This window comes from Fundulus heteroclitus, unplaced genomic scaffold, assembly GCF_011125445.2.
Source record: "Fundulus heteroclitus isolate FHET01 unplaced genomic scaffold, MU-UCD_Fhet_4.1 scaffold_214, whole genome shotgun sequence".
Classification (NCBI taxonomy): domain Eukaryota; kingdom Metazoa; phylum Chordata; class Actinopteri; order Cyprinodontiformes; family Fundulidae; genus Fundulus; species Fundulus heteroclitus.
The window spans coordinates 221,168-240,000 of NW_023396626.1; the positions used below are offsets into that span (position 1 = coordinate 221,168).

At 41.5% G+C, this 18,833-nt stretch overlaps 1 protein-coding gene and 1 long non-coding RNA gene across 2 annotated transcripts in view; both read right to left on the reverse strand.

The window, feature by feature from the left end:
• Window positions 1–677: 677 nt before the first annotated feature.
• On the reverse strand, window positions 678–9,217 carry LOC118559075 (alpha-tectorin-like). The gene is made up of 14 exons (XM_036129766.1): window positions 9,145–9,217; window positions 8,872–9,001; window positions 7,736–7,991; window positions 7,439–7,595; window positions 7,234–7,321; window positions 7,080–7,142; window positions 6,730–6,926; window positions 6,514–6,648; window positions 6,235–6,422; window positions 5,253–5,404; window positions 3,620–3,865; window positions 3,365–3,527; window positions 3,132–3,215; window positions 678–1,549 (listed from the first exon to the last, which is right to left on the reverse strand). Exons 1-13 carry the CDS (start codon window positions 9,215–9,217, stop codon window positions 3,132–3,134), a joined length of 1,932 nt encoding a protein of 643 aa, XP_035985659.1. The 3' UTR covers window positions 678–1,549.
• A 2,880-nt stretch (window positions 9,218–12,097) lies between these two features.
• The window catches only part of LOC118559078, an 18,330-nt gene continuing 11,594 nt past the window's right edge, over window positions 12,098–18,833 (reverse strand). Inside the window, exons 2-3 of the long non-coding RNA XR_004928627.1 lie at window positions 17,990–18,180; window positions 12,098–12,175 (exon numbers count right to left, since the gene is read on the reverse strand). This is a non-coding gene — a long non-coding RNA (uncharacterized LOC118559078). The remainder of the gene's footprint in view (window positions 12,176–17,989; window positions 18,181–18,833) is intronic.

Here is an 18,833-nt window from a genome sequence, read left to right on the forward strand (position 1 = left end):
ATTATAGAAGATATCTCACATTAACGTTTTCTTCTTCATTGGCGCCTATAGCGAGAAAAAGGCATAACGTGCCCCCCCCCCCCCAGACCCCCCCGTATTTCGCACTTTGGCTGTAAGCCTTACTGCTGCATTTTATCATATTAATCCCATGATTCTGTTTTAGCTGGTTCATCGTTTTATCAGGATTAAATGAACCAGTACTGGCTTAGGAGAAGGCACATTTCTCTGATGGGATCCAGGTTCTCATGTAAAAAAGAGAATCTTCCTCATAGTTTGAACTTTTAGACCTGAACATATTTTATGTTTATTTGTTTTTCCAGTTTCATGAAATACTTTTCCTTCTGCCTTCAACAAGAGTGTCTGATATGATGGGCTAGAAAGAAGTGAGAGATCTCTGGCCTGATCACCTTTCAGAGCTCCTGGTTGACCCTCTGCTCATCAGAGACCGGCCCACCATGTATTTCTCTTTTAAATGTTGTGATTTAGAGTTTGTTGTTTCCTGCTGATGAGTTTTATGGCTAATCCATTTAGTTTCTGGGTCCCTTTAGGACAGGAAGGGTTGGCTGCAGTGCTCTGCCTGCAGACGGACTGATGCACCCAGCAGACCTCTGCCAGCTTCACAAGCAGGTTCATGACTTTCTCCCTGCAGGAGCCTGGTAATAAAGAGTGACACAATAACTGCTTAAACCTTTTATTATGCTGTCTGAAACCTCAACAGTGAATTAAACGTTACAGTACACATTCTGATTTTAAAGCAATATCCTCTTGATTTAATGATTAAAATTCTGATTTAATAGTTCTGCTAATAGTAATTTGTCTGATATGTCTGGAAACAGTAAAACCTCTGAAACAATAAGAAACTGAAGGATCTGAATGAAATCAAATTAAATCAGGACCTGATGGAACCTAGATAAACCCTGGAAAGTAGTTTCTCTCACTCGTATCCTAAAGATAGAAGCACATAAACCAGCTTTAGCTTCAGAGGGTAACAGAGCGTCTCACTGACACTAAACCCTGAAGATCTGCAGATTTTTTGCTGCTAAATGACGTATTCTAAGCAGACTCAGCCTCAGTCCTTCTAGATAGAAAATAGCTGGAGCTCAGCTGTGTTCCTGCTCCAGTTCTAAACTTCCTCCAGCCTGCGTTTTTCTAATCAGATGGAACTTAACTCTGAAACTCTGTAGCAGCTTTTAATCCCTCATGTTCAGGTTGTTGTTGTCTTCTTCTTTATAAGTCATGAACTCAGCCACAACGCAGTTTCAACAAAATCAATGATTATTCTCCATTAAAACATTTACCCCAGTAAAATAACTCATCTGAAAGCCCTTTAATCTCCCTTTAATTATCACCTGTAGCCCTAAAACACCCAGTCATTCATAAGAGATGAAAACATCAGCTGTGGACTCATGACAAAGATGACAGGTCTGTCCTCTCTTCCTCTCCAACAGAAGCTCGCTGCGGCTGTTTGAGTCAACCTCCACACATCCAGGCTCTGGATCAGAACCAATCAAACATCTGCAGCCCGTCAGTCTGTCCAGGTCAAAATAACCTGACAACACAACAGAACCAAAGTTTTACTGTTGTCTTTTCTCCTGAGCCAATCACCCAAACGTCTCGTCTTCACACCCTTTAACTTTGAGGATGTAACTCAGCACTGAACCTTGACCCTAGACTGTGGCACAAACATTTATCCTAATTAGCTAGTTTAGAAAAATTATCCATAAACAATAGTTAAAATAATTCATTAGCTGGTGGGAAACCAAACAGACTTAAGGGTTCTCTTTATTTCTGATCTCTGGAGGGGGAGGGGGGGGCTCTGCACAGATTATTGTACACAATAAGGCCTACATCACATATTTTTCATGTTCACACACACTTATGTACTCATAATAGAAGACTTGTGTTGCCCTGTAGTTCTTTCCATCAGTATCAACAGTTTTTCCATATTCTTGCTGCTGGTGTTGATGCCGTTTGTGTTTCATTATTTTTTTCTCTTTGCAGGTGTTCATGCTTGCATTGTTTCAGTTTCCCCTTGGTGGCTGTTAGTTTTTTTTTGTAGTAGCTGGTTGTTGGGTTTTGTAGTTTTTAAACTGTAGATTTTCTTTGATTCTCTTTCTGTTCCTCTGTCATGTTTGGTTTGTACCTGATACCTGAACAGCAATAAAATAAATCATCAAGGCTTGGGTGTCAGGGAGGATGTATAGGTATAAAGCCTCCTTTGGTCATGTTTGGTACAACTATGGAAGCTGGAGCAGCGTTCTGGTTGCCATGAAGCTGGACATGACAAAGGGGAAAATCTCCTTATCTCACCACATTGGACATCTTTCCATTATTTTTTTGTTTTTAACTAAGAATATTGAGCCACTATTTTACAGCAGTTAGTGCCTGTCTGGACTCTGGATACAGAACGGCACATAAACACAATGAGCCACATTAAGTGGAAGATTGAGCTGACCGAGCAGCCGACTAGCTGGGCGTCTCACATAGAAATGTTCTGTTATTTTGGGTCATTTTTTGTTTTGAGATGAGATGAGCCTTTTATGGCAAAATCATTTATTTTCCGTGGTGTCTATGTTTTGTGAGTTCAATGCGAGAAAATCCTTTGAGCAAAAACGAGAGACGATCCTGAGACAGTGCAGGGGTCTGCTTTGCCTTCAGGAGATCATAGAGATACACACTGGCTTAGTGTTTCTAAAAGAAAATAACTAAAGAAACCTCCACTCCACTTACAAAGTAGGTTTTGTCCTCCATAATTTTCCATTTATGCTAAAGTGGAGCTCTTTTACCACACAGCTCAAAATGTGTGTTTTGACACACTCATCTTTGTATTAACCAATAAGTATAAATGTGTTTTCATTTTATTAGTTCCTGGACTGTTTGTTTGTGTTGTGGTGAAAGCAAATGCTAGAAGTCCTCAATATTAAAAATGTAATAAAATGTAATTTACTCTAAAAATATAGTCCATTGTGAATGAGTGGTGCTGCTATAAATGTCGTCCAGCCACTGGGAGAGAGGTTTAAAAAGCTGAATATTCTTCTTTGTTGCTTTATTTTCTCAGTTCTGACTCTCCATATAACAGCACATGAAAAAGACTAATTATGAGAACCTGCAGTAGCAGGGCTGAGTGTTACCTAGGTGGTCCAGGCCATGCTGATGAAGGCAGAAGCTCCAGGTCTGGACCTGACTGATCTGTGTCTCCGAGCTCCATCACACGTCTGCAAGACAAAGACAGAGTCTGTTCTCTGAACTAATTTTGTGATATTTTGTCTCATTTATTTTTGTAGATTATGTTATTAACTAAAAAGAAAACAGATTCAGGTTTGGAGTAAATATCTGTCATGCTGTCTTTGACATCAAGTCTTACCGGGATGCAGACATTCCCCTGTTTGACACACAGCTGCAGTTTACAGTGCAGGTAGACTTCAGCAGAGCTTCCAGAGAACTTGAACATGTTGAAGGAGAAGAAGTTGGAGGTTCCCTCTCCGTTTCCCTCCACCTTCACTGTCTGGTCCTCAGAGTTTGGACAGCTACTCACAAACATCAAGACTAATTATCTTGGTGCTCAGATCAGAGCGACTGGAAAGATTGTTCATGGTTAAATATCAGGGAACAGCCTCACCCGTTCTTGATCAGGTAATATCTACGTCCAGCAGTGGGGGACGCTCGGTCTGTCGCCCAGCAGGAGTCGGTTACCACAGCAACCAGGTCTTCATCCAGGCCGTCCGTGTCCAGCTCCACCCAGATCTTCTGGTTCAGCCGTACCTCGGTGTTCGCATCCACAGCTTGTGTTCGGCCGGCGTCCATGAAGGCCTTCATGGTCAGAGAGTAATTCCAAGGTCCGGATGAGATGACATGAACCACAGCGCTGCAGAGGATGCACACAGGGGGCATGAGTCCTGGTATAAACCCATGGTTTCTGATGTTTTTAAGGAAATTTGAACTTTTCACTTTTAATATTTTATCGCTGTAAAAACAGCCAGGCATAAAAATAAGCTCTGTTTTCTCACAACATACTCCATATGTTAGGATTTTAATCAAAAATGTACTATGTGACCGGTAACTATATTTAAAACCTGTATTCAAGGTAAAATATGTAGTTCATCACCTGTTTCACATGATCTCAAAGATCATCTAAAGAAAAGCTCAGGAGTTCCTGAACGTTGCCTCAAAGCCCTGGAGCTTCAGTTTCACTCTCATCTCAAAGGCACAGAATCTTAATCTACGTTCACACTGCAGGTCCTGATGCTCAGTTCTGATTTTTTGCTGAAATGGGGTTTTTTTTGAGGTGGGTGTTCATACTACTGTTAAAAGCGACATTATACCACTGTCTGAACCATTAAAGACTGTAAAGTGATAACAGAAGGAGACGTCACACAGCAGTGCACTGTTTGTGTAAGTTATGGTGAAGGCAATCTAGAAGCTTTTTATAAGGTTTTGTTAAAAAAACAAAAACCTTAAAGACGCGGACACCAGCCAACATCTCTCGTTGTTATTATTAGAAAGCAATGGCAGCCAAAAATATTAAGACCACTTCATAACAAGACGAAAAAAGGAGAAAGGGGCACAGCTATTATCAGCCATTAACTTTAATGCTACGCTAACTGCTATTAGTGTGTGTGGACGTGTAGTAAAAGACAGTGATGTGAAAGACGGATAAAATGTGACATGAGCGTTAAGACAGTGGACACTTTGAAAGCATCCGATACGTATCCGAATTAGTACAACAAATGAAAATGGGCCAAATCTGATTTTTTTGGAGGGGAAAAGATCGGAATTGTGCCGTTCACACTGGCGTAAAAAAGACGGATATGGGCAAAAGATCGTATTGCAATGTGAACGTAGCCTTAGTCTTCACTTAAGCCTCACTTAAACCAACAGAAAGCGACACCTGGAACCGTGGGTTCTGCCTTCATCTGCTCCAATCACAGCTACTGGGAGGACCTGTCAGTCCAGTATCTGCTATTTCACATCCTGCTGTTGTCCCAGGTGTCCAGGTCATCCAGGAGGACTCACCTCCAAATGCTGAACCTTAACTTCCAGCTGAGGAAGTCTTAATATGACATTGACCTGAATCGCAGAGAGATTCACCTGGACTCATTTACATCAATCTGTCGTTTCCAGGGCAGGAAAAGCTTTGTAATGGTTTACTGACATCTTCTCAGCTTGATTCTCTGTGGTTTCATCAAGCCTGAAACCACAAACAAGTTTACCTGTTGATGATTCAAAGTAAAGTCAGCAACCAGAGCACCCACCTGTCTTTGATTCTGAAAGCCACAGTCTCTGTGTCCGGCGGGGTTTCAATGCAGGAAAAGTCGATGTAGACCTGGTCTTGGCGAGTAATGCCGTCAGAAGAGAGGTTCTGTGACATGATGGTGTTCCTGTAGATGGTTTGGCTGTTGTTGGTCTGAAAAAAGAAACATTGATGGTGCATAGGCACGTTATTTGACTTTTTCACTCTGGTTGCATGCAAAGTTTATAGGAAAGATTATCACGTCCTGCTGTTAGTATTTTGATGTTTTACGCTTTGATTTTGCTCAGTAGGTAAGTAAAAAAGTATTTTGTTTATTTATAATAACAGAGGTAGGACACTGCACATGTGCAGCAGGAGATAAACAGGGAAGCAGCTAACAGCTTTTAGCCTCTTCCAGTGAAATGAGAATAAACATTATTATTAATACAGTGATAATAGTGATAACAATGCTCTTCTTGCCCTTTACAGTCTAAAATATATAAAAAATTCTAAATAGAGCAATTGATCGGTTCTTACCCTGAGGCTGTGTCCCTGTTTCTGTTTATGAACAGGAGTTTTATTTCTCTGTGATGTTCTGATATGAGGCTCTTAGAGTTGCTGTAAATCGGTTTATTTAATAAATAAGTTTTGGTCTTTGATCACGCCAAGCTGCCCCTTTAATTTGAGACGTTTTAGAGGTTCAGGCTCAGTTCTGCATTATTTATTACCGATTTATTAGCCACTATCTGGCTTTCTGATAGTTCTGTGGTACTGCCAGTAGATGGCGCCACCTCTGTTTATAGCTGCTCATCGCTGGTTATTTTTAGGCTCAAAAAGGATCGAAACAATATTTGGACAGACAACTGGAATATATAGCTTTATTTTATAATAATATGTATTTTGGTATTTTGGTATAGGCAAATAACGGCTGTATACCTTTAAGAAGTCAGCGCCACACTGGAAATCTGAGTGGACTAAGCAAAGATCTGGAGGAGAGAACCCACCGTGACCTCCGTCCCACAGAGGTTGGTGCTGTTGAAGCTGAAAGTCACCATGTGGGTCCGCTCATCTATCTGACCTTTGCAGGTCGGCTCTTTGAGCTGCAAGGCAGAGTAGTCGAGGCCTTCGTCCTCCAGGAGACAACCCACCAGAGTGAGAGAAGCAGAGTTCTGGCTGCAGATGGCTGGATCACCTGAAGGTTACAGTGTTGGTGAGGAAAACTTCAGTTAGAGGGTTTCCTCCAACCAGTCAGACCTGGTCTCATGTTGTCACAGACGTCGTACCGAAAGACTTGATCTCTCTGTACTTGGAGGCAAAAATGGCCCGACAGAAGCAGCGACTTTCTCCACCAGCACTCTTCTCTCCACAGAACTCATGATCGCTGCAGGTCCTGTCCTGGCAGAAGCCCCCAGGGGGCGCTGCAGAGCAACACTCTGATATGTTATTGTGAAAAGCAGCAGGAGGGTTCTTCAGAACGGATGGAGGGAGTCAGGTCTTACAGCACTCAGCCTTGGACCTCCAGTCCTCCAGTGTGCCGTTGCTCTCCAGGCTGCAGGCTCTGGCGTAGGCCTCCAGGAACTGACACCTGAGGCCGTCCAGATCAGGATAGCTGCACAAAGTGTGTGTGCAGGCGGTGATGAAGGGCTCTGGGTCGATGTGACAGGAGGAGAAGGGTGCCTCCTTCAGGAGGTTACAGCTGCTCCACATGCAGAAAGAAACAGGGAGATAATAAATGATCAATAAGTTGATTTACCTGCTACCAGGCTGACGTCACATGGTGTTAAAGGTGTAACACGTAGTTGACCACAGAAATCAGAGAGAAACAGACGTTTCTGGTCCATCTGCTCACCGTTCAGTCATCTTGGTGCAGTCGATGGTGCTGTCGTTACTATCGGAGTACTGCATCTCACAGCTAAGGGGCGACACACGAGGTCAGGACTGATTCCTGAGTAAATCTGCAGTCCTTTCATCCAGCAGCAGTCAGCAGCAGCAGCAGGACTTACCTGGTGGAGTTGTCCTCAGAGAGCCTCTCCTCACTCACAGAGCTGCTGGAGCTTCCACACAGACCCTGCAGAGACTGTCCAGCAGATCCTGGACAGGTTCAGGACACAATGAGAGTCCAGTCAGCGTCAACTGGAGGAACACAGCTGACCCAAGGACTGCAGAGTTTACAGCCATCATGACCCAAACTCTGCTGACGTGCTGTACCTTCCAGGTGGATCAGTGCAGAGGAGCCGTCAAAGAAGACAGAAGCGGTGAAGTTGGACAGCGACACCTTGGCGGTGACTCCAGTTTGGTCCTTAGAGAGCTTCACACCGCCAACCGTCTGAACCGAGCTGTTGAGGGTCAGCGGCGAGTCGTCCAGCTGACAGACAGAGTGGAGGAAACATTTAAACCCATAAACTGACTGTTTCCATGACAACAACCTCTGGGAGTTTGACACCAGAGACAGCGTCAGGATCAAACTGCTCCCTGATTGATGAGCTGCGTCTGCAGGAGGCTCACCAGAACCCTGCCTCCTTGTTTCAGGTGAATGTGAGCGCCCGGCCCGTCCAGGCGCAGCGTCACGCTGTCCAGGAAGCTCACGTCTCTACGCCGCCGCTCCTGGAAGCGGGCCAGAACCTGGAATCCTGGGACCGATGGGATCCTCAGCAGGGAGTAGGAACAGCGATCCTTCACAGAGCTCTGCTGGCCCTGGAAGCCGATGACAGCGGGACCCGTCACAGTGCAGCTGGAGCCCAACGGGGAGCCAGAGGAGCAGCTGGTGGAGGCAGGAGGAACACGGGAGGTCTCTCAGTGAATGAGAAGATGACTAGAAGGTCACTTTATATCACTAATGTGGTTTACACCACTAATGCTTTCATTCAGTAACTGATTAATCACAATTAATCTGAGTTACTATTTCAGCCCTAATAGCCCTGCATCAGGCAGCAGCTTTAATAATGTTTCCTTCCTTTCTCTGGCTAAATCTCCTTCTCTATTTAGAACTTTGCTGCTTGTCGGGACTTTGAAGCAATCAACTGGTTTCCTTATATAGGACATTTTTGACCAATCTGTATATGATTGATTTTGACTTTGGAAAGTGCCTTGAGATGACATGTTTCATGAATTGGCGCTATATAAATAAAACTGAATTGAATTGAACTTTGAAAGTTTTTATTTCAGCTTTTTCGTGCCGTACAGCTGGAAGGACTTTTCCTGTTATTTCTGGTTTAAATATCGGTTGGATTTCTGTTGAAATCATCAGCACTCAGACACGTAAAGTGTCCTAAAAAGGTCCAAGTGTTCTAGTTTTTAATGAAGCTAAATCAGTTGTGTGGGAACAATGAGGCCCACAAACCTTTCTCAGCTGTTCTGTCAGGACAAACGGGCTGAAATTCTAGAAAACCATTGAGAGAAGCTTGTGAAAGGAGACTTAAAACCATGATAATTAGCTTTAATTAATTCAAGTCTCTTCACACTAAATACCAAAACCAAGACCTTTAACAATAATGACAGATTCTGATAATAGATAATAATAATAAAGATTTGAATTAAACCCTTTCATTTAAGGAAAAGGTTGCTGGTTGGACCACATGGGGGTCGTCTACAGTTCACGTTCCCTCCCTGAAATAACAATAATACAGAGCTGTCATATTTACAGGCCGTTGCCTTGACAACGCTCCAGAGGCCCACAGCTGGATGTCTGGAGGACGCCGACATCAGAACAGGTGAGAGTGACACAGGTTTCAGGATCAGAGCTCACCGTGTCGCCTGGTTTATAAACGACACCTGAGAAAAGAAGGAAGATCTGTCTGAGCTGAAAGGTCACAGATTTCATTATCTTTCATTTTCTCTTAAGACAAAAAAATAAAGTGAAATTAGAATTAAACAGAATCAGGAAGTTTTTCATTTGAATTAAGAGCTTCACCAACCTGAGTGTCTGCAGCCAGTCAGGTCTGCGTATGCTGCAATGTAGTAATTATAAAAAGGGTTTGATGGATTCATTGACTTGACTTTGACACCGTCCAGCAGAACCTCAACCTGCTCCTAAACAACAAGCAGAGTTAGAACAAGCATCCTGTCCTGATGACAGAAATCAGACGGCTGAACAGAACCTATAAAATCCTCATCCACTGAGATTTTATGTGTCGCTCACACTTTGATAACAGTTCCTTACCATTACATTCTGGTTTGAAGTTATCACAGCTAGACCAGTTTCTGATCCAAAGTTGGCTAAAACATACCAACCCTGTAAGAAGAACACTGTCAGCATGTTTTAATCTTTGACAAAAACTTTCCAAAAATACTTTTATTGTATCCAACAGAAATTATTAGAATAACCGTGGTGTTTTATAGTGATATTTCCATTGTCTTTAGTGTTTACATTTTCTAAGTGAGTGATTAATAAACAGCAAGCAGATTTGGCTTCATGATGCCAAACTCACCGGATAAGTGAATATGTAAACAAAGCATTCCATGCTGTTGTTAATGGTTGGCAGATTCTGATGGTAATATTCTTCTAGTCCAGGATCCTTCCCATCAGTTCCAAACTCTGCCAACTCCTCCTTTGGTCCCACCAAACAGTTGCCTTTGTTCTGAGGGTCGTAGAAGTCGTTGAAACAGATCACAAAGTTTTCACTTGTGAAATTCACCTGAAGAGTCAAGAACAGAAAACACAGCCCAGCATTAACGTTTATATGAAAGAAACAACATTTTTCTGTAATCCTCTCTACCTGGATACCAGTTTATTAAACACATCAGGTCTGAGAGGTCAATGCTGCTTGTTGAAGATCCCAGAAAAACATCAAGACTCATGTTGCTGTTTTACTTTCACACAGAAATGACCATAAACTGAGTTAAATCAAACCTGGACTCTGCTCAGGAATGATTGAGTCGTGTTAAAGTAAAATCTGACAACTTCACCATTACAGAGCGCTTGTTGGTGTTGTAGCCAGAAGGTTCAAATCCCTGTCTGCTTCTGTCTGGAAGGACTTTTAATGTTCTCCCCCTGATGAATGGGTTCTCTCCAGGTACTCCGGGTTCCTCCCACCATCAGAAAACATCACTGTTAGGTTAATTGGTCTCTCTTAATTGGCTTTAGGAGTTACATGGTTGTTCATCCTGTGTGTGTAGCTGTTGTCCTGAGATGGACTGGTGACCTGTCCAGGATGTAACCACCCCCATGGACTGATGGACGGACAGCACTGCTGGGAAGATTTCATTACAATAATTTAACTTTAAATTAAATTCCATACAGTGAACCAACACTACAGGAGTGACTGAGTGCATTAAGTGGCAAAGGATCAACTTTTGACTTTATTCATCCTTTAGTTAATTAAACAGACCCAGACTCAGATCTTCTATCTATGCAGAGAACTTCCTAAAATCTTCTGGAATAATCAGGCGAGTGCTGCCAGGAACACGTGTTTACATAATATTACCAATTCATCTGGCCATCCCTGAAATGTAAAATCCAGGTTTTCATTCATCATGTGAAGCTTCAGCTACCTGACCTGAGTTTAAAGGAGGTTGGAATAAAAATAATAAACCAAATCCACCTGTGGTCCATTATTCCTGACCCTCTGCAGCAGCAGGATAAACTCAGGGAACTGAGCCTTACTTCACTGCCAAACGAGAGCTGCTAAGCTCTTCTTGGACCTCAGTGGTTCTGACAATCCTGTCAATGATGGTCCCCATGGGGGACGTCTGAAGACCCAGCTGTGGTCTGCTGGACAGGAGACTGGGTGGCCATCGCTCTCCTGGCTCTGGTCTGTCAACGTCTCTGGCTTTGACCCTCTTGGACTGCTGAACCAAACTGTAGCAGATTAAAAACAATCTTTCTGGATATGCTGGGTTCTGGTTTATATTACAGGAGGAAGATGATGAATCAAACAGAGCTGTTGACATGTTCTCCAGGTGTTTGGGTTGCTCTTGTTTCTGTTTTCTCCATTTTCCTGAAGTTTGTGTTTTCTAAGGTGCTGCCTTAGTTTTTTCTTTATGTTTAGTTTCTTAGTTGATTATATTTATCTGTTTTCTTATACATTTGGAGATATTTCTGGGTTCTGGCTTGGTCCTGTGTCTGGTTCTGTGTTCCTCACTCTGACTCTCTTTCTCATCTTCAGTCGGTATTAACCAGCCAGAAATTACTTCATTTTGTTCCCATGTGAGAGAGACTCAGGATCCATAACAGAGATGATGCAGTGTTCTCCTTCAAGGTCACCAACAGAATTAAGACCAGATACTAGTAGTATTCACTATAAACATTCACTATCCTGAACACAGCTAAACAAATCCTAAAGACTTCAGAGACATTTTGTTAATAACAGCAGGATCCTCTGTGGGAGAAAACATCCTTTAGCTCAACTTATTATAATTAAGTCATATTTCTTAGTATCTATAATGCTACAGCAGTAGTTACATTTCTCCATAGGGTCAGGTTGTTCTGGGTCTCTTTTTAAACCTGACAGAGGAAACAGCCATTTGACAACCGTGTTTAACTTACTGAGGTTATCTTTGTCTGAATTTGAGTTACACCACACTACTCACATAGAGACGTTGGTACTTCTGTCCAAAATACGTGATGGGACACGAGCTGATGTTGAACTCTGAGGAAACGGTAAACTGTTGAGCAGCACCTGAAGACAAAGAGACCCATGAGAGAAGTGACATAAAGTCTGTCACCAACCTGTTATCACATCAACTAGTTTCTTCTATCAGAATTTTAACCGTCCTGTTTATTCAGCAGAAGTCGTGTTGTTAACTCTCATAAACTGTTCTGAAGGTTCAATCGGAACATTTTCTTCAGTTAAGACACAAAGGTTTCAGATATAATCGTCACATATTTTCAATAATGAGGCCATCAGAGATCACAGCCTTCATGTGTGTACCTGGCAGTGCCACCACAGCAAACAGGTAGAAGAGGAGGCGGAGCATGTTGGCGGAGGCCAGTCAGCTGACACGGAGCTGGAGGACAGAAACATCATCAAGGACCATTTTTAATTCATCCACAGGATAACTCAGCAGAAAGGTTTCTCAGAGGACAGATGCACCCAAGGGATGGCTGTGGCTCAATGGATAGAGCAGTTATCTAGTAATCAGAAGGCTGTGGGTTTGATTCCCTGTCACATGGTGATGTGCCCCAGGGCACTTAAGGCACTCAACCCCAGGCTGCCTACTGCATATCAGTGTATGAATGTGTGTGTTAGTGAGAGTGATTGGGTTAATGTGGTTATAGAGTAAAGTGCTTTGTGTGGTCAGTATGACTGGAATAATGCTATTTATCTCTCCATTTACCCTTTGAATGAATAATAGTTATCATGAATTACTTCAAATTAAAAAAATAAACATATTTAGTTGAGCCCACACATTTCAGAAGCTGGCTTATCTGTCTCTGGCTGTTAGAAAAACAGAAGCTAGTGATATTTTGGTATGTACATTTTTCCTTTAGTAACAATTTCTACTAACAAAATTAACATTTCTTAGTGTCAGCAGGAATGACTTTCAGATCAAAGCAAAGTTGTTTTCTTTGCACTTTTGTTCTTCAGGTCTTGCTTTCTTTAGTTATTTCCTGATAATTATTATTCTCACCCGCTTTTTTTTAATTTAGATTCTGTTTTTTCATTTTATAGATAGTTCTCCTTGCTCAAAATTATTAGTTTATTTTTCTGTTCACATAGAAAGCTCTTCTGGTCTTAAGGGTTTGTATTTCTGTGTCCAATTGCTAGTCGGTAAAGACAGCCAGCTGCTCACACTGAGCCTGGTTCTGCTGGAGGTTTCTTCCTGTTAAAGGGGAGTTGTTCCTCACCACTGTCACCACTTGCTTTCCAGGGTTTCTGCTAGGACTTTTTTAAACCGTGCTGTTTTTTTTTTTTTGTTAGGGTTGGGGGGGACGTCATCATCTTATTTGTATATTTTTCATACAGTTGGGACCCAGGCTGTAAGAGAACTTTTACCAAGACAAAAATGTTATTAAAATTGTGATTAAATGTCTTTGGAACTAAAGTTACCTTTTATAAAATGATTTATGAATTTTGATGCTTTGCCTGAATCCACACTACACAAACTGTACCAAAAAGTCACTTAACAGGGATAACACCAAGTGAACGAGGTGAATACGTGATTGAAGCTGTGTGTCAATCAAATTCAGGGAATTATTTTGGTGGAACAGTTTCAGACACACAAACACAGACTACCATTACTTTAAAAACTACGTGATGAGACAGCAGTGGCTGTGTGTGCCTGTGAGACAGCGCTGAGGGGAATAGGAAACCAAACAGAAGCCTCCACTCTGGAACAGCCCTGTTTCTGGTAAAGTCGCCATTAAAACCAAAGAAGTCGCTAAAAGTCGTCGCTGCTTGTCGCTTATTGAAATAAAATTGCTAGATGTGTCTCAAAAGTGGCTACAGACACAAATACGCTAAATGGGCAACACTGGACTGTCCTCTCTAGTTTTTCTGCTCTTCTGAGAGTAGCGCATAGCGGCCGGAGCAGTGGCTGCTGTCATAGACATTATATACATGGACATAAGAGCAGACCCCGCATCAATGGCTTTCGCCCTATGGGCGCTGATGAGATTTGGGGGCGCCATCTTGGGGAGGCTGACAGCTCTACTCAGTGTAATGTGTTGACCAGGCGCAGAATCAATTTCAATTTCTTACTCGCTGAATACTGAACTGATTTACACGTTAATTTTACCTGAAAACTATAAAACTATAGTTATTATAACAAATGGTTTAGTGCATTTAAATATTCTTAGTGGGGTTAAAAGTAATAGAATATTCTGATAGGATGTATGATGGAAAATACAGCCACTCATACATTTCTATATTTTTTTTCATTACTATATCCATGAACACATTTATACACAAACATGGATATATATACACACACACACTTCATTCCCCTGACGTTACTATCGTAAAGAATAAAAAATGATTGAAATAATCTAATCTGGCCCTATTACTCCAGGACTACAATAGTTCTGTAAACTGTTACTATTCTGGAAATGTCCACCCTTAATTCTCATAATATGATTTTTTTTTTCACAATATTACCACCTTTTTTTTTTCTTTACTTTATTCTCCTATGATTTTTTTCCTCATATTAGTTATTTTATTTCTTTGTAACTCCTCCCAAAACTCTGTTTCTAATCTGTGTCTATACCAGATCTTTAAAGGTTCACATGCGACATGATTTTATGAAATAATGAAGACCACAATGTTTAGATTTAACCAACAGATTTTTATATTCAGAACACATACACATGTAATTATCTATCTATATATCTATCTATCCATATAAACATGTACACAATACAAATACACAACTATTTATTAATACTTTATAACACTTCAAAATCTATATATGCACATCTATATCTAAAAAACATCGAACGACAGCTCTCTGTTCTGCCGATCTCTATCAATTAATCTATATATCTATATTTCTTTACAAGATTATATAAGCTCCATCTATATCTTTCGATCCAAATACCTAAACCTGGGCCGTTTCTCAATATGCGTTCTTGAGCGTTCTCGTGTGCTCGTGACACGTCATCAGCCTCAGCCCGAGCACTGTTCCAATGCCGAGAACGCCAAATCGAGAACGCGCCGAATTCCCCGGATGTTGTTCTCGCCCGCCCTCTTTATCGAGCATGCATCAGAGCAGACTTGTGCGTTTTTCAGACTGACCGCTTGCCCAGAATGCACCGCGGCAAGATAATTTTTAGGCTTTTTAGAAATTAAAAATGTTGTTTTAATTTTTTTTTTCAATAAGATTTATTGTGGTGTAGTATATAAATAGTTTTTAATGTTAAAGAAATGCTAAAGAACTGTGCGTCTCATGACGTCACAAGTACGCTTCTGTTCCAATACACCATGGCCCTTTCTCAATTCACGAGAACGCAAGTCCGTACTCGCGTTCTCGTCAAGTCCGGTCTTGGCGAGAACACAGGAAGATCGGACTTGACAAGAACGCGAGCACGCAGCACGTATGGTGTATTGGAACAGAAGCGTTCTTGTGACGTCATGAGACGCACAGTCTCATGACGTCATGAGGGCGGGCGAGAACAACATCCGGGGAATTCGGCGCGCTCTCGATTTGGCGTTCTCGGCATTGGAACAGTGCTCGGGCTGAGGCTGATGACGTGTCACGAGTACACGAGCACACGAGAACGCTCAAGAACGCATATTGAGAAACGGCCCATACGTGGTGCGTGCTCGCGTTCTTGTCAAGTCCGATCTTCCCGTGTTCTCGCCAAGACCGGACTTGACGAGAACGCGAGTACGGACTTGCGTTCTCGTGAATTGAGAAACAGCCCATATATACAGGGAACATAGATGTTTACTACTTTCTGCCACATACAATGTGGCGTTGACGCGCAAACCTGCGCCCAATGAGGCGTCTACGTATAAATGTCTGTGGCTGCAGTAGCCAGCTTTCAGCCAGACAGGAAGGAGATGGTATAGTTGGTTTTCCAAAATAAAGTACATTTGAATGTTTCATGATATTTAATTAATTCTAAACTCGATTAATGGTTTCTGAAGATGGGGCGGCTTTTATTTTACCGTGGCAGAGCTCAACGATGAACTACATACAGCAGAAACCTGCATTCTCTGTATGAGGATTGCTGCAGGCAGTGACTGGTAGAAATGTCTGGGTTTCCTTTGACAAAACGTTTTTTTAACAACTAGCACAATAAACTAAATTTTAATGTATTTTAATAAACAAAATCCAGGTGAAATGCTACCAACTGAATTTGTCTGCATGATTAATTCATTTAGAATATAATCTATGTTCATTTCTCTTCTATATTGCCTTCATCTGGCTTAAGAAATTAACTGGATTGACTTGACTAGACGCCCTGTTGTTGTCTTGCTGTGTCACATTACGATAATTTTAAAATTATTTCTACGTGTTCTGTTTTTCTACTGCATATAAGAATGTCATTTTAGAAAAGAATGTCAAAGATTTCAACTTTAATAGTTTAATTACACCTACATTTCACCAGAAGTCTGAAAAACCGCCTTAGGGGGTTGAGATGGTATGCAGCCCACAAACACATAGAAAGAAAGGTCGGTTATTTGTGTCATAACATTCCAGGAGGAGCGCCTAACAAAACATTTCCGTGTCACAAAAGAACTGACTGAACACGGAAACCTTCATCCTGGTCATGTAACTTTCAGCTGAACGCAGTGTTCATACTGTACATTGTGTTCTGCTATGTAGACACTTATGCTCTGTAGGGTGCACAAACACATTCATCTATATTAACATTTTTATGAACATTGAAATTAAAAAGCTGTTTTATAATACAGTAAACGTGTGCCTGTTTATGTTGTTTTAGTTTCTACCATTTTAGTTCATACTTCTGTGGATGATATTCTTAGTTCATTCTTTGTATCTTTTCTGCTTTTCCTGATATTCTTTCCATGTGTTTCCCTTCAGGTCCTGTCATCGCTCTCCTCCCCTCAGCTCCCCTGTTTTCTTTGTTCTCAGCTGTTCCTCATCCTCCCTGATTACCTTCACATGTAGACTCAGTTCTGTGCCATGTTCCTTGTTTCTCTGTTTGACAATATTTTCATGCCCGGTCCAATTCCTGTGCTTCTTGTATGATATGACACTATTATGTAAGTTTTCATTTTTACCATGAAACTTTTTTAAATTTCCTTTATCATGCTCTGCACTTGGGTCCAGGTATAAATTTATCTTCATTAGGTGGTCTACTTTTAAGACTAGAATAAAAAAAAGCAGTTCCTGGGGCTTAGGTTATCCTGATCTACATGTGGAGTTGTGCAGCTATAAACTATAGGCTGCTGTATATATTGAACATATTTTCTCACTCTGTATTCTCCTACTACTCTCCAATATACAATTTCAATGGATTATCTGCAGTTTTTATCCTCATGAAATTTCCGTTCTCTGTTTCCTTTTCATCCCAGGGTCAGATGAACTTACACAATAAACTGAATTTTTGTGTTTTTTATTACAACCCAAAATTCAATTGAAAGGCCTCCACCTGAATTTTTATCTGTTTGACTGGATTCATTTGATGTCATCTGGAATATAATCTAGGCCTGTTTTTCTTCTATATTGCCTTTAGGTGGTTTTAGAAACTAAGGATTCACGTGACTAGATGCCTTGTTTGATTCTTGGCTTGCTGTGTCACATAATGATTGTTTTAAAGTTATTTCTACGTGTTATTGTTTTCTACTGCGTATAAGAACATCATTTAGGAACAGCAAATATGTCTTCTTTAATAGTTTAACTACACCCAATATCTGGATTTCACCAGAAGTCTGCAGAACCGCCTCAAGGCGCAGAGCTGGTATGTAGCCCAGAAACAGAAAAGGAAAAGGTGTTAATTTGTGTCACATTTGAGGAGAAGCACCTATAGGAACATTCCCATGTCACAACCAAACTTTGTCACAGGGGAATGTTCCTTTAGGTGTATAAAAATTTAAATGAGCTGTGAAATTACAAAGTTAACTGGTAATACAGTAAACAGGCAGAGATTGGAGGAGCCGGTCAGCTGGAAGAGAGCAGGACAGATTTATCTGAACTAAAACAAATAATTTGACTGGCAGATGAAATTATGACTTTGTTAAATAGTTTCCACAGAAATATTTTACTACATCAGTGAAAAACAGAAACTTTGAAGGAGTTTTGTTTCTACATTTCTAAAGAGAAGCCAGTTTCTTCCTCTTTGACACTTTCTTTAATCTGTGATAATCTTGTTATCTGAGGCAGAACATCAGCAGAAACTGCAGCTGGTCTTACCCTCTACAGGAGGATGAGGATGATGAAGGCTGTTCCAGGTGATCTCTGACGGGTCTGTCTCCTGGCCTCTCGGCTCGCTGGGTGCTGCTCTGTCTGATCGTCTCTGCTGCCGTCGCTGAATTTATCCTCAGCAGAGAGAGGAGTTGACAGTCGATCAGCTGAGACGAAGATGATGAGCACTGAAGACATTCCTACAGGTGAACGCAGGTAAAAAGTAGTTAAACTGTGGTGAATGTCTCTAGATGTATGTGACAGAACAAGGAACATTGTAAAGAACACTGAGGGAATGTGAACAGGTTGTGCAATAATGTGCTGAGATGAAACTCTGGACCTGAACCATGGCGGCTTCTTTAGAAGTTGGGAGCTTTGAGAATAAGAGAAAATACCAGAGTTGATTATCATGTAGTGCAATGCTTTACTGCAGTCAGGTTTCTCTGCAGGTTGAGGAGACAAAGGCTACGTTCACACTGCAGGCCTCTATGCTCAATTCCGATTTATTTTATTTTTTGTGAAATCGGAGTTTTTTGCATGGTCGTTCACATTTCAAAATATATGCGACTTGTATGTGATGCCCTGTGTGAACTGAATGCGTTCAACCTAAGTGTCCCGCATGTGCACTCGAGGACGCGATGACGTCACACGTAGCAAGCGTCCTCAGTGTTTGTGGAAGTAAACATGGATTATAATGCTGCCGTGCATTTTACGGTCATTAATTTCTTTTCTAACCAGAGCTTTATCTCTATTGACTGCTCTCCTCATTGTAGTCCACCATGGGTGTCGTCTTTCTTCCCGCTTCTGGGTAGCAGGACGCAGAATAGTGACGTTTGTCGAGTATTGGTGACGT